The sequence below is a fragment of the Camelina sativa genome, chromosome 8, assembly GCF_000633955.1.
Source record: "Camelina sativa cultivar DH55 chromosome 8, Cs, whole genome shotgun sequence".
In the NCBI taxonomy this organism is placed as follows: domain Eukaryota; kingdom Viridiplantae; phylum Streptophyta; class Magnoliopsida; order Brassicales; family Brassicaceae; genus Camelina; species Camelina sativa.
In genome coordinates this window covers 5,582,936-5,597,153 of record NC_025692.1, presented here as the reverse complement: position 1 = coordinate 5,597,153, position 14,218 = coordinate 5,582,936, and the positions used below count along the sequence as shown (strand labels likewise).

The 14,218-nt window shown below is 36.8% G+C and overlaps 4 protein-coding genes across 5 annotated transcripts; all 4 read left to right on the top strand.

The window, feature by feature from the left end:
- LOC104706322 (transmembrane protein 45B-like) lies at nucleotides 278-1,540 on the top strand. Its single transcript, XM_010422504.1, has one exon. The coding sequence runs from the start codon at nucleotides 424-426 to the stop codon at nucleotides 1,330-1,332; it is 909 nt and encodes a 302-aa protein (XP_010420806.1). The 5' UTR covers nucleotides 278-423; the 3' UTR covers nucleotides 1,333-1,540.
- On the top strand, nucleotides 1,517-3,431 carry LOC104709237. Its single transcript, XM_010425886.2, has 3 exons — nucleotides 1,517-1,527; nucleotides 2,018-2,540; nucleotides 3,164-3,431. Exons 1-3 carry the CDS (start codon nucleotides 1,517-1,519, stop codon nucleotides 3,215-3,217), a joined length of 588 nt encoding a protein of 195 aa, XP_010424188.1. The 3' UTR covers nucleotides 3,218-3,431.
- On the top strand, nucleotides 4,093-5,866 carry LOC104706321. The gene is made up of 5 exons (XM_010422503.2): nucleotides 4,093-4,584; nucleotides 4,672-4,763; nucleotides 4,900-4,957; nucleotides 5,372-5,437; nucleotides 5,542-5,866. The coding sequence occupies exons 1-5, from the start codon at nucleotides 4,300-4,302 to the stop codon at nucleotides 5,656-5,658; spliced, it is 618 nt and encodes a 205-aa protein (XP_010420805.1). The 5' UTR covers nucleotides 4,093-4,299; the 3' UTR covers nucleotides 5,659-5,866.
- Nucleotides 6,015-9,281, top strand: LOC109124530 (pheophytinase, chloroplastic-like). 2 transcript variants are annotated; one of them, XM_010422502.2, is made up of 10 exons: nucleotides 6,015-6,313; nucleotides 6,412-6,504; nucleotides 6,696-6,907; nucleotides 6,998-7,215; nucleotides 7,320-7,466; nucleotides 7,541-7,666; nucleotides 7,775-8,280; nucleotides 8,381-8,438; nucleotides 8,709-8,911; nucleotides 8,996-9,281. In XM_010422502.2, exons 1-7 carry the CDS (start codon nucleotides 6,087-6,089, stop codon nucleotides 7,829-7,831), a joined length of 1,080 nt encoding a protein of 359 aa, XP_010420804.1. In that variant the 5' UTR covers nucleotides 6,015-6,086; the 3' UTR covers nucleotides 7,832-8,280; nucleotides 8,381-8,438; nucleotides 8,709-8,911; nucleotides 8,996-9,281. The 2 variants fall into 2 exon arrangements, with proteins under 2 accessions (XP_010420804.1, XP_010420803.1); XM_010422501.2 differs by having other exon boundaries at nucleotides 8,381-8,911.

Below are 14,218 nucleotides of genomic sequence, written 5' to 3'. Positions count from 1 at the left end.
TTATCTTTGTTGAGAGAAAAATGTGGCTTTATTTCTTGCAAACATATCGGTTTGTATTTCTCTAAATTGGGTTGCACAAAAGACCTAATCTATAGTTTACTAGAAATGAGAGGCCCAAATAGCATATGCACATATTGGAAAGGCCATAAACATATGATAACGTAAACATACACGTAAGGTCGTAAGTCTATACTTGCAAGTTACTTGAGATCGATTTATTACAAATATAAAATCGAATCGTGTCTTCTCACTTGCCTTACACATACATGACCAGACACAAAGCATCATCATTCTTGAAGCAAAGTCAAGAAATGGTGCATAATCTCTCTGCTCATCAACTCTTATAGTCATCTTCAATTCATTACTTTTCCAAAGTTATATTTGTAGGACTATCCATAATATCAACCTCCAAAAGCTTCAAACATGGGGACATTGGTGGGTCACATTCTACCGGGCTTTTTCTTCTTTGCACTTGGTCTATGGCACCTCTTTAGCCACATCAAATTATTTTCTCTACACCCAAAATCATACATTTCACCTTTATGGTTTCCCGTATCCAAATCAAGATATGTAGAGCCTCTCGCGATCATTATAGGCTCCTCACTTTCCATTTCTGTTGAACTCTTCCTTGGACAAAAGAATCACCAACCATTTGATCCCAATGATGGGACCATCCCATCAAACCATCTCCATAACTTTGAACACTCTTGCATCTCTCTCACCTTCATCACCTATGCAGCCTTCGCCATTGTATTTGATAAAACAAGGCCAGTGGCTCATAGGGCCCTCCTCAACTTGATCGCGGCCCTCGCCTTCGCCCAACAACTCTTCCTCTTCCATTTCCACTCGTCAGACCACACAGGCGTTGAGGGACACTACCATTTGTTGCTCCAACTGGTAGTTTTTGTCGCTTTGGTGACAACACTCTTGGGAATCGCCTTACCAAGCAGCTTCGTGTTGAGTTTTGTTCGGTCAGTTAGTGTTTCCTTCCAAGGAATATGGCTTATGACAATGGCTTGCATGCTTTGGACGCCAAGTTTGGTTCCCAAGGATTGCTTTCTTCACATTGAAGAGGGTAAACATACCATAAGATGCTCAAGCGTCAAAGCTCTTCATAGGGCAATATCATTGGTAAACATCCAATTCAGCTGGTTTCTTGTGGCTGTGACCGTCTTTGCAATGTCGTTCTATATATTTTTGCAAAGAATCTACGGTGAGAAAATTGAATATTATGCGCTTCGAACAAAGGAATCCAAAGACACGGAGATCATGATGACCATGGTTGAAGTTCATGATGCCGAGTCACAAAGTGGAATTAAGTCACAAGCTTGAGAAATCATAGCCGCCGATAGAAAACAACCAAATTTCTCATGATGTTTTCTTATTCCAATTCTGAGAGCTTGATCATGTGTGTAACTGTAAATATATAGAGACATAGTTGTATTTATCTAAGAGACCATCCATATTGATGTAAAAAAAGAGACCATCCATATACTGTATGTAGATTGTGTTATTTATGAATGTGCCGTAATCTAATCTAGTATGTAATTGTCCAAAATCGTTAACTATTTTCTTAATTGCATACAAACAACTTTGTGAAATTATTAATTTTTGGTATTAAAAAAAAAACGTTTTCAGATAATATTGGTGACCTGAAAAAAAGTAGATATTAGGCGACTGTGACTTGTAAAGTTGAATTTTGTGGAATATTCCGATGATTCTTTATCAAATTACGTATACAAAATCCTCTCTACTCTTAACAAAAATAGAAAAAAAGAGCCAAATTAATCTCAAAATTACGCCTAAAACAATCCTCCACAGTCTCTAACATAACCCATTAAATTTTCATATTAAGAGCATGTGCAACGGCGTTATTTTGGGCCGTCCTTCGTTTTTTTCTGATTTTAATTTAATTCAAAAAGGCCCAATATCGAAGAAACGCTTCTTATTTTGGGACGTTTTTCGTCCATCGACTTCGCCACGTGTTCTATTCTGATTGGGTGTAGAATTTCTCTAGGGTTAAAAGAAAAAAATTTCGAGACATATACCGTATCTTCATCTCAATCTTCTTCTTCTTCTCTCTCACCCTCTTTACTCCAATAACCCATTCCCTCAACGAACCCGACCCGGATTCAATTTCCACCGTTTACGAGCTCCTCCCAAAGTACGGTCTCCCAAGCGGTCTCTTACCAGACAACGTCACCAACTTCACCCTCTCCGACGATGGCCGATTCGTTGTCCACTTGCCAGATTCCTGCGAAATCGAATTTGACTACCTCGTTCGCTACGATAAGACCATATCTGGGCGTATCGGTTACGGCTCGATCACTGAGCTCAAGGGTATTGAGGTGAGGAGGTTCTTTATTTGGCTCGATGTTGATGAGATCAAGGTTGATCTCCCGCCTTCTGATTCCATCTACTTCAAAGTTGGGTTTATCAACAAGAAGCTTGATATTGACCAGTTTAAGACTGTGCGCTCGTGTCACGATAATGGTGTCTCTGCCTCCTCTTGTGGTGATTCCTGGAAGAGTTTTCTCGAGGTTAAAGATTACGATTTTTGCGTACGGTTGGAGTTAGGTTTCGTTCATTTGGATTTGGATGATATATAATTGAAAAAAATTTCTGGGTTTTAGGGTTCTAGAAGATTTTTAGGAAAAGGGTTCTGTCTGAGATACTAATATATTCTGGAATCTTTGAGTTCCTGGGTTCAATATTTGGATTTGTAGCCTGTTTCTTCATATCTTTAGGGGCGTGGATCTATGGGTTAATGTAGTTTACACATTTATTGAGGAACAACATGGTAGCTTTCCTGGAATACAAACACAAAAGGGCTAAACTTGATATGGGGTTTGAAAATGATCTAGTTAAGATTTGAGAGAAGGAACATTAAACCATGCTTTCACATTGCTGTTTTCGGGGTTGTAGATCGTTTTGAGTTGTTACTTTTGTTCTCTTGTTAGTTTGTATTGAATGTTGATAGCTTTACAGGTAGCTGATAAATTTGAGTTGCTGTTTGTTTATAAATGTGAGATGCTGTCTGGTTTCTGGAATGGTTATTTCCTTAGATCCTTTTAATCCAGCCAACTCCCATAAGTGATTTCAGGCTGGATTGTAGGAATTTGGTGATACCTATAATAACAGTAGTTTTTGTTTTTTTTCTCAGAGAGGGAAGCTTCAAGGAATGATGGATGAAGGGGAAATGTTAATCACCGAGTAAACACTCTTTGTCTTTGCAACCACCGAGTCTGGGACAACACGCAAATGGAATTGAGTCTCAAGTCAAGTTTGTACATATACATACAATAACTAGACAAGTCTTCTTTATAAGACTTGGTATGAAGTGTTTAATATTATCCACTATGTAAGTCTTGTTAAAACTGGGTTCCACGAAAATGTTGTTATCTATACATGACTAAATGTCTCCGAGTCCATTCCTCACCACCATGGTGAAACTGTGCCCGTTCTAGCTCCCCACTACTAGTAAATGGAAGATGCATTCTTTGAGTTGAGCCAATATATTATCTCAAATAGAATCACTAGACAGTGATTTGATTGAAATCTTTGATTCTGTACAGACTATACTAAGAACACGTTCCAGTATGAAACCATCGATTAATCATCCTTGGTGTCCACGAGGATTGTAGTGTCTGTGATGAAGGAAAAGTATCAAGCACAAGTCTTGGTGGTTGGGCTAGTGGTAAAGTTCAGTATGCATGCCAACAAGGTGGTTGGGCTAGTGGTAAAGTTCCGTATGCATGCCAACAAGATGGTCAAAAGTCTTACAGAAACTTCTTTTCTCCATTGGTAACCAAAAAGTACCGGACTTTGATTGTGCGTTAGATTCATAATCATTTTAGACCAATGCTCGAACTCGTAAATCTGAAGACTTTCTCGTGAATCTGCAATTCTCCCATGTGTTTTTCCAAGTTACAGGTTACAAGACGACAAGAAAATATACACCTTATTCTACAGAGGCGTCCACGTAAACCCGAAAGCCAACCCGGTTTGCTTTTCTAGTTTGTCTTTGCCTTTGCTTGCTGCTAGCAAATTAAAAATTTAATAAATAAATATCACAACTCTCTGATTTTGACTGGCTAAGATTCAACGGGCAATTTCCATCTTACAGACCCAATTCGTGTTCTCTGTTTTGTTATTACAAAGCAGGATTTTTTTTTTTATATATATTTATCTTCCATATTCCTTTCCCACTGATTCTTACAAACCGATCCAAAGGAATCTTACCAAAAACTGTTTGTTGATTCTGGTGTGAAAAAAGTCTTGATCTTGCTGTTCAGAGTAATGGTGGGTGCTTGGTTTGTCGTTGGCTCATCGGTGATGGACTCGTCGAGCAGTCCATGTTTATGTCTAGATGCGGGTAACAACATCAGGAACTCTCCGAGGAAGAAGATCCTTGGCAGTACAAGAACTCTGGAATTAGGAAGCTCTTTTACTGGCGCACGCATTGTTTTTAGGCTTTCTCCGAAACGGGTATCGAGAATTGCGAATCGAAGGAGCAAAAAGCTCTTGATTGTGAATGAGGACATTGCTGGGAATTACGAAGATACCTTCGGTGATGTTCAAAAGGTTAGAACTTTTTTTGCATAAACCCTGTAGAGAAAGATTTGACCTTTGGCAATAAGCTTATTTATGGCTCGCTTTCAATTTTTGCAGCAAATTGTTAATTATTTCACATACAAAGCTGTGAGGACGGTTCTTCATCAGCTCTACGAGATGAATCCTCCCCAATACACTTGGTTCTATAAGTAAGTCCATTTTATGGTTTGTATAAAGTCTCCCATTTGATGAGGTTCTGTGTAGGGTTGGATTTAAGAGAAACACTTTACTCCGATCATATTTGCCTCGTGGTCCTAATTATGTTTCTTCTTTGTTATATGACAGTCATATCATATCGAACAGACCAACCGATGGCAAACGTTTTCTCCGTGCCCTCGGCAAGGTATAAAAAGTTTAGTTTATATCTCACGAGAACCAGGATTGTTTGTCTGATAAGCTAAGATGCATTGGGTCTAGTTGAAGAAGTTCATCTGCTCAAACTTTACCTATAGGTATCTAGTATATAACTAGCAGATTGTAGCTGTGGTGAGTTTGTTAGTTAGCAGTTAGTGAGGGCTGAAGTTTATAAGACTTGTCTTTGGTTTTGGTGAATTGTAACAAGAACAGCAGTTCCATAGGTTTGTTTTTATCATATTCACATTGTGTTGTGATATTAAGAATGGTTGATTCTTCCTTGTATATATAGAGCTTGATATGAAAGATTATAACTTGGGGAGAAGGAGGAGTACGTTTGTGTCTTATTTGAGAGCATAAGCACAGACATTGAATTTTTTCTTTTTGTCTCAACTAATTGTAGGAGAATCAGGAGCTTGCAGAAAGAGTGATGATTACGCGTCTCCACTTGTATGGCAAGTGGATCAAGGTAAAAAAATCGCCTGCTAAATCTCGCTCCAGTTCTGTTTATTTCATACCATGGGAACCAGCAAAGACCAAAATTTTAATGTTGTATAGTTTGTTGCCGTGTAGAAATGCGACCATGGGAAGATATACCAAGATATATCGGATGAGAACTTGGCGTTGATGCGTGAACGCTTGATGGAGACAGTGATTTGGCCTTCTGATGACTCAGAGGTAATTGGCTGAAAGAAGGTTGTGCACACGGCACACCACAGCAGCAGTAACTTTGTCAAACCGCTTCTCAGCTTTTAGGACTTTTGAGTTTTCTTAGTTTGATTTACATATTATTGTAATAGTCAAAGAGCATTGTGTATATGAAAATGTCTATTCTTTGGCATGTACAATATGAATATTATGGGCAAAAACAATATACCCCCTTCTTGTGTTCGGATTCTTTCTCAGTCATCCTCTTACGCTCACACCTCTCCCATTAGCGTTAAAGTAAGACTTATGCTAATTGCAAAGACGTGGACATGGACATGATTAAGGAAAATTACGGTTGGTCCAAATGGGAACACTTGTCTTCGTAACAACTCCAAAACGGTTTTAGGCAAAAGATATTATTGCATATACTGTCTTCTCTCAACTCAGTACGAAACCTCGCCGTAAAATTAATGGCGAAGACTAGTACTTTTGCAGCTCTACCACTCACCAACTTCAAATCGCCGTCGCTGTTCCGTGTCAAGAACTCCTCTTTTATCAGTTTCACCGATACCCATTTTCTCCGACAATCGAATTCGACGAGTATCGTAAGATCTTCAACTCTCAGAGGAATTGGGTTCGTCTCATGTTCTTCGGTCACGGACGAAGCTTCTTCTGAAGAGCTACAAGTTCAAACCTTGTAAAATCACCTTTCCTATGTTGTCCCTGCTGCATAAACCTGTATCTGACTAATTGGATTGAACTTTTTGGGTTTCTGATTAAAATATCCATTTCTAGGACATGGAAGTGGAAAGGTTACTCGATAAGATATCAATGTGCTGGAACCAGTGGCCCTGCCTTGGTCTTGGTTCATGGTTTCGGTGCTAACAGGTCTTACTCATTTCCCATTTAGCTTTTCATTACCACAACCTTAATTTGCTGATTGGTATCATTAACATATATTATTGATTTCTCAAGTCTTGAAAGGCCTTTTATTTAACTGAGGTTTTGGATACTTGTTCAGGGAATTGAGAACCGTAGTTTAACATTTTTCCTCATATGTTTGTTTGTTCTGTTATCAGTGATCATTGGAGGAAGAACACACCTATTCTTGGGAAAACACATAGGGTGTACTCTATCGATCTTATTGGATATGGATACTCCGATAAACCGAATCCTCGTGAGTTTGGTGGAGAACCATTCTACACTTTTGAGACATGGGGTGAGCAACTCAATGATTTCTGTCTTGATGTGGTCAAAGATGAAGCCTTCTTTATATGCAACTCTATCGGAGGTAGAGCTTTGATTAAAGTTGCAAATCCTTCAGCTTTTAAGTTTTTTGTTTTTGGTTTAGTAAATGACAAAGAGGTTGGTTTTCAATTAGGACTTGTTGGTCTTCAGGCAGCAGTAAGTAAGCCAGAGATATGCAGAGGGCTTATGCTTATTAACATATCACTCCGCATGCTTCATATCAAGAAACAACCATTGATTGGAAGACCTTTCATCAAATCATTCCAGAATTTACTTAGGAGTACTCCGATTGGAAAATTGTTTTTCAAGAGCATTGCTAAACCAGAGACAGTTAAAAGCATTCTTTGTCAGGTATTGATGGTTTGCATCTGAAGAAACACACAAAGAATGATTTTATGTTTTGTTGTATTTGTGCTTTAGAAAGTTTTGTTTTGTTTTTGTGAATTTGGAATTAGTGTTACCATGATAGCTCGCAAGTGACTGATGAACTAGTTGAGGCAATACTACGTCCAGGGCTTGAGCCTGGTGCCGTTGATGTCTTCCTTGAATTCATCTGTTATTCCGGTGGACCGCTTCCAGAGGATTTACTCCCACTGGTCAAGGTTCGTTACTCGGTCTTCTTCTTCACCATAGGGTAAAACTAAAGATGTAGTCTAAAATTCTTTAGCTGTTGCAGTGCCCGGTTCTAATTGCATGGGGAGAGAAAGATCCATGGGAGCCAATTGAACTTGGACGAGCATATAGCAATTTTGACGCAGTTGAAGATTTCGTTGTTCTTCCTGAAGCCGGCCACTGTCCTCAGGTCTCTCTCCCTCTCTCTCTCTCTCTCTGCTTCCCTCTTAAGATGGAAAGGCAGCAAGTATCCTACCTTTGTTTTCTTCTTATTATTATGTTTCTGTAAACTTTGCAGGACGAGAAACCGGAGGTGGTGAACCCACTTATTGAATCATTCGTTGCGAGACATTAAAAGTCCAATACATCATCGGTCCAGACTAGAACTGTCAATTGGGCGGGCCGCCCGTGGGCTTGTCCAGTCCAAATACAAACGGGCGGGTTTTGGTCTGTACCAATAAAAAATTGGTCTATATGGGCAATGATAGATTTTGTCCGCAAACCAAATGGGCTCTGACCAGATGGACATTGGTCGTGCCCAAATTTATAAAATTCTAGGGTTTTTAAATTTGGGGAAAACAGATTTTTAATTTCTCGTCTCATCTTCGAATCGCTCTCTCTTTGAATCGCTCTCTCTTCATCTTCATCTCAATTCGTGATTGAAGGGTTCCTGGGTTTGTTCCGCTTGAGGCTTGAAGCTCGGTTCCTTCTTCAATCGGTGTTCTAAGTTCTAAGTTAGAACTTCTAACAATCGATTCATAGATACTCTCTTCTTTGTCAATCTCATCGCAATTCGCAACCATGGTAGGCATCTCTGCTCTCTAAATCACTCGTTACCTTAATCCAATATTGATTCCAAATGCTGAGTATAAAGCAAACTGACCCTTGTTTCTCGAATTTGCAGATCATATCAGAGAAGAATCGCCGTGAGATCTCCAACTCCAAGTACCTCTTATAATACGGTCAGTTGATTTTGGTTTGTTGATTTTGTTTTATTGTTGATTTTGGTTTGTTGATTTTGGTTTGTTGATTTTGTTTTATTGATTTTGGTATGGTTCAGTTTAAAAATTTGAATATGGTTCAGTTTAAAAATTTGATATGGTTCAGTTTAAAAATTTGAATCTGCTCTCATATTGGAAAGACAATTCAGATCGTTTTAAGGAGTTAGCCTTAATGGCTTGTGATGTTCTTAGTATACCTCTTACAACTGTGGCTTCTGAATCCGCCTTTAGCATAGGGAGTCGAGTACTTAACAAATATAGGAGTTGCTTATTACCCTCCAATGTGCAAGCTCTCATTTGTGCAAGGAATTGGGTTCGGGGTTTTGAAGAACTTGGTGATGAGTTTGAGTTTGTTGAGGAAGAAGGGACTATTGTGGCAGTGTAATTTCCTCTACACAGTAGTGGTTCTCAATTACTCATCAGTCGGATTCATGGTAACCAAACAAAACTCTTCCCTCATTTTTTTTGGCGTATCTTGCAACAGTTCTCTCATTCTTTTGTGTGTAACTTTCTTTCAGGTTTTAAGCTTACACGAAACAATCATTGCCTTCAAGAGTGTATATTACATTGGAACAGTTATACCTATCGCTGTGCTTCTGCTGAGCTATTTAGTTCCTGTGAAGCCTCTAAGACCAAAGACGAGAAAAGAAGAATAATGTTATCTTTTAAAAACAGCGAAGTTTTTTTTTTTTTTTTCCCTTGGTTTTGTTTATGTTTCTTACCGTTTATGTATAACAGGAGAAATTAAGATCTGATTTAATTCTTCTCTTCCCAATTTTTGATCAAAACTCTGATTTGTTTTCATACTTTGCATTTCTTGTGTTATTGTCAGATTTTATAAGAGAAAACAATCAAATAAAATTCAGATTTTATAAGAGAAAACAATCAAATAAAATTCAGATTTTATAAGAGAAAATAACCAAATAAAATTCAGATTTTATAAAAGAAAACAACCAAATAAAATCCAGATTTTATAAGATAAAACAACCAAATAAAATCCAGATTTTATAAGAAAAAACAACAAAAATAAAGCTTAGTTTTTATAGTAAAAACAACAAAAATAAAAAACATTGTCCAATGGGCATGTCCAAATGGACATGGGCATATTTTGGACCATTGTCCAAATGGACCACTGTCCATTATAGCCCGTCCAAATATAGCCCATATATAGAAACGCCCATATGGACACACCCATTGGACAGTGGACAGCCCAATTGACACTTATAGTCCAGACGTTTGATCTTTCTACATTTTTGTATATATATATATCTTTAGTTCTGTACAGAAACACATCTTGTGAACCCACACGAATTGAACACTCACAGAGTTGTGCATGAACTGTCAAAGGTTAGACTTCCTACAAGTGACAAAACTGTGATTGTATTATGCATAGAGATATTGATGGGAGTAACAAGCTCCGCATGAGAAACATAATAACAATCATTTTCATTTGTTATATACAAAAGAATTCATAATTGGTTTCCAATTGATATACAATCATCATTTGGTGTGTAGTGTATAAATCTCCCATATGATGAGGTTCTGTGTAGGATTTAGATTTAACAGAAACACTTTACTCCGATCATATTTGCCTTGTGGTCGTAATTATGTTTCTCCTTTGTTGTACGACAGTCCTATCATATCGAACAGACCAACCGATGGCAAACGTTTCCTCCGTGCCCTCGGCAAGGCAAAAAGTTTAGTTTATATCTCTGAAGAACCAAGATTGTCTGATAAGCTAAGATGCATTGGGTCTAGTTGAAGAAATTCATCTGCTCAAACTTTACCTATAGGTATCTAGTATATAAGTATCAGATTGTAGCTGTGGTGAGTTTGTTAGTTAGCAGTTAGTGAGGGCTGAAGTTTATAAGACTTGTCTTTGGTTTGGTGACTTGGAACAAGACAGCAGTTCCATAGGTTTGTTCTTATCATATTCACAATGTGTTGTGATATTAACAATGTTTGATTCCTCCTTGTTTAGAGCTTGATATATACATATATAACAAAATACCAGCCGATATGGTGGTAAACGCAATCTTGTTATGGTGGATGGAGAAGGAGAAGTCAATGGCCTTTCATTTCTAATTAAATTTGTTAATTTTCTCCTAACTTCTCTGTCAAATCTTAACTAACAAAATAACAAATCTCTCATCTATACTAAAATAAAATAAAATAATAATCATATCAATTATCAAATATCGATATTACCAAAATGACCTAATTTTCTACATATATATATATATATATATATATATATATATATATTTTTTAAATAACATTTTTAGTATATTTTAGGAAATCGTTCAAATTAGTTCTAGAATAATCAGGTTATTAAATTTAAATTGTTAGAAAATCAATTTACTTTTTAAAAATGAATTTAATCAATTTAAGAAAATCTATAAAAATCCTAATTAAATCAATTTAAAGAAAGTATCTATTAATTAATTCTGATTTTTGTGGTTATTGAAAAAAAATCTGTTAGATGAGGAAATAAACAATTTGGTATCCCTAAAAAGCTTAACTACCATAAGATCATAACTAATATATGGAATAATTAAGTTAAAATCTAGTAACTTGATAATATATTACCAATAATACAATAAATCCATTTATACCAAATTCTTATTCTATATTTAATAACTATCCATAGTAGTTCTTAGCATTATATTTGAGTGATCAGAAAATTAGGAAATCACACAATTGTTTTTTAGAGTTTATTCGGAAATCTTTGAAATCGGATTTTGTGATAACTGATTAGACATATTCGGATTTTCTAAGCATATTCCCCCCAACCGCGCAACTCAAATATCTTATAAATACATTGATTCTAAGTTAGTTTTCACTCTCAAACCTTCAAAGTTCAAATTTATTCCAAAAATAAAAATGGATGCTAATGTGAAGAATATGTATCCCAACTAAGGATAAGTTAGTAAAAAAGACATTCCAAAATGTCAAAAAGTCCACCATCAAATATAAATGCGTTTTTTCGCAAACATTTTTGATAAAGTGTATTTTTAGGTAAATAACCATTTTATTTAATTTGAATCACTAATATATATATATATATATATATATATATTATTTAAGATTGTGAGGAACACCAGATTTCATAGAACCGCCTTGTATAACACTTCTAGCTTCCATGCTCATTCTTTTGTGCTCTAAGACTTTTTCTAGTTGAACAATAGCAAAGTGTACTAAAAGTGCGTTCAAAATATTTATTTAATTCAAAGCTATTTACATATATTGTTACCAAAAAATATAATCCTAATTTTAAAAATATATGTTAGGATTAATCTTATTTAAAAATTTAGAAATTGTTAATCCATTTTAGAAGGGATATATTTTTAAATAACTAAGAACATTAAAATTAAAGTTAATGACTGCAATAATTCATACACTTTTTTACTAATGACTACAATAATTCTTTTGGTATTCATATTATTATTATCGTTAATATGTTATATGATATAAAAATACGTCTAATAAAATGAAATGAAATATATTTAATATGTAAATTAATATATTTAAGAAATAATGACAAAAAAAAATCTAGTCTAAGATAAAATACAAAATAAATATACAAACAAAATTTTATTAAAAGTATTAAATTAACCTAAAAATATTGATATAATATATTGGTGAAAAGAAATCAATGGACACTTCAAATCAAAAAAAAAAAAAAGAGGTTCTCAAATTTATCTACTCCAAACAAATAAAATAAAAAGTAATTTATATGTTGTGAAAAAGGAATAGTTAATTTTGGTTTTGAAATTAGATTTTGTAATTGAACCGTTCTAAACCGCTTGGTTCAATTACAAAAAAAAAAAATCAAAAAAAGATTGGGAGGTGTGTGCGGTGGTGGATTGGATCCCCTCTCTCTCTCTCTCTATCTCACAGAAAGCCATAGAGCGAGAAAGGAAATTGATCCTTCCTTCCGGTAACGTAATCAATTGAAGGAATGAAGGGAAGATGTGCGATTAGGAGAATGTAATCAATTGTGATTGAAGACACGAAGAGGAAGAATGAGACGGAGGTGTGTGGGTTATGGTCGGTGCCAGATGATGTGTTTGTGGACTGCTGCCTGACTCTGTTGTCGAGATTGATTGGATCTCGTGGCCTTGTCGATGGTCTCCAAGAGGCACCGGGATGTCGCAGTGTCCCATGATCTCAGGATCTTGAGGTCTCGGAGGGGTTGCCTTCACCACCGGGGTGCATATATCATATGTACGTATATATGCACATGTATCTGAGGATCCTGTTTCGTGAAGGAGGATGATTGGGGGGTCTATGTTATCGGTGGACTCATGGACGGCAAAACGACATCGGAAGTCACGTTTTTTGATTGAACCGAGCTAGTACGCCCATGAAGATGGCTCGAAGCGGAGCATCGGAAAGCTTGATAGACAAAGAAGAAGATATACGTGTTTGGAGGGTGCTGGAACTGGGATGTCGCTGCTGATTCCTCAAACTGGGCAGAGGTATATGATATCGAAACCGGAACTTGGGAGTTCCTGTCTGTGGTTACGCCCAAGATGCCCCTCAAAATCCAACAAAGTGTGGTGATGGACGACAGCAAGCATGTTTACGTGGTGGATGAGGATGGTCAAATCTTTAGTTTCTCAACAAGTGAATGTATGTTTGAGGCTGAGGCAGACGCAGACGACGGAAGAAGAGAGTCTAACGCCCCCCCCCCCCAGAAAATAGAAACGATTGGCTTTTAGGTGATCAAGCATTGTTCTGACGGCGTGGCGTTTTCCATTTGAGTCGGATTGGAAGGTAGTCAAGGGTAGCCCGGCCTCAGGGTCCTGATCAGATTTTGGAGCTTTGGTATGCCGAGTTTTCCATTGAGCCAAGCTTGGAAGGCGGGGTATGGGAGCTTTGGGGGAACATTGAATGATCTGGTGCTGTCCTCTCCTCAGACTCCTCATCATCTACTCCCCCCCCCCCCCCCCCCCNCCTTAACTTGTTATTTGCTGATTCTTTCTATCTCTGAATATTTTTCTCAATCCTTGTTTTAGAAACTATGTTGTATCACATATAACTGTCTTTTTTTTGTGATTTATATGTAATTTGGCAAATCTCCTCAAAATTAAATTTGCAATTCAGTCAGAAAGCTTTCTCTTGTGCTCTCAGGGATTCAAGTGTATTTTCGCTTTGAATATAACAAATAACAAAAGAAATCTCTCTTCTATAACTACTACAATAGTCTCCTTGGCAGTGTATATTAGCAACCTGTTGGATCAAATGGTGATGTTGGTGATGAAGGAGGAAGTAATAAGAAAGGAGGTAACAGTCATGCGGGAGTCTGCTTGGATGTTTAACACTGCTCAAGCATATACACTTAATGAATCGGTTTCACCAGTTTGGCAAGCTTCACCAACTCCATTTTGTTCACACCCTTGATGTTGTTCGTCATCTTTATCCAGCTCCACATGCATTACATCAAATCCAGCTTGATTCTATTCTAGATAACACAAAAGATCATCATCATCAAAGATATATATTGGTTTTTTAGGATTCACTGAAACTGGAATATAGCTAAACTTCATCTTCGTCCCTGCAGCTACCATCATCTTTTTGCATATTTTATCAACCAATGCAAAATAAGTAACCTGCTCAATAGGTGCTTTCATCAAAAGAGCATGCCTAACATCTTCTCTTGAAATCCATTGTATTTCATCTCCATTGTTTAAATAATTTCCCCCATAATCAAAATGAATGAATGTGCGAAGATTATT

Excerpts from the sequence above, each read along its gene's own strand:
- LOC104706322 (XM_010422504.1), top strand. The coding sequence starts at position 424 with ATGGGGACATTGGTGGGTCACATTCTACCGGGCTTTTTCTTCTTTGCA.
- LOC104709237 (XM_010425886.2), top strand. Across the intron at positions 2,541-3,163 it reads CCTGGAAGAGTTTTCTCGAG|AGAGGGAAGCTTCAAGGAAT; the intron begins GTTAAAGATTAC and ends TTTTTTTCTCAG.
- LOC104706321 (XM_010422503.2), top strand. The coding sequence starts at position 4,300 with ATGGTGGGTGCTTGGTTTGTCGTTGGCTCATCGGTGATGGACTCGTCG. Across the intron at positions 4,585-4,671 it reads CCTTCGGTGATGTTCAAAAG|CAAATTGTTAATTATTTCAC; the intron begins GTTAGAACTTTT and ends CAATTTTTGCAG. Across the intron at positions 4,958-5,371 it reads TTCTCCGTGCCCTCGGCAAG|GAGAATCAGGAGCTTGCAGA; the intron begins GTATAAAAAGTT and ends AACTAATTGTAG.
- LOC109124530 (XM_010422502.2), top strand. The coding sequence starts at position 6,087 with ATGGCGAAGACTAGTACTTTTGCAGCTCTACCACTCACCAACTTCAAA. Across the intron at positions 6,908-6,997 it reads TATATGCAACTCTATCGGAG|GACTTGTTGGTCTTCAGGCA; the intron begins GTAGAGCTTTGA and ends GTTTTCAATTAG. Across the intron at positions 7,667-7,774 it reads AAGCCGGCCACTGTCCTCAG|GACGAGAAACCGGAGGTGGT; the intron begins GTCTCTCTCCCT and ends TAAACTTTGCAG.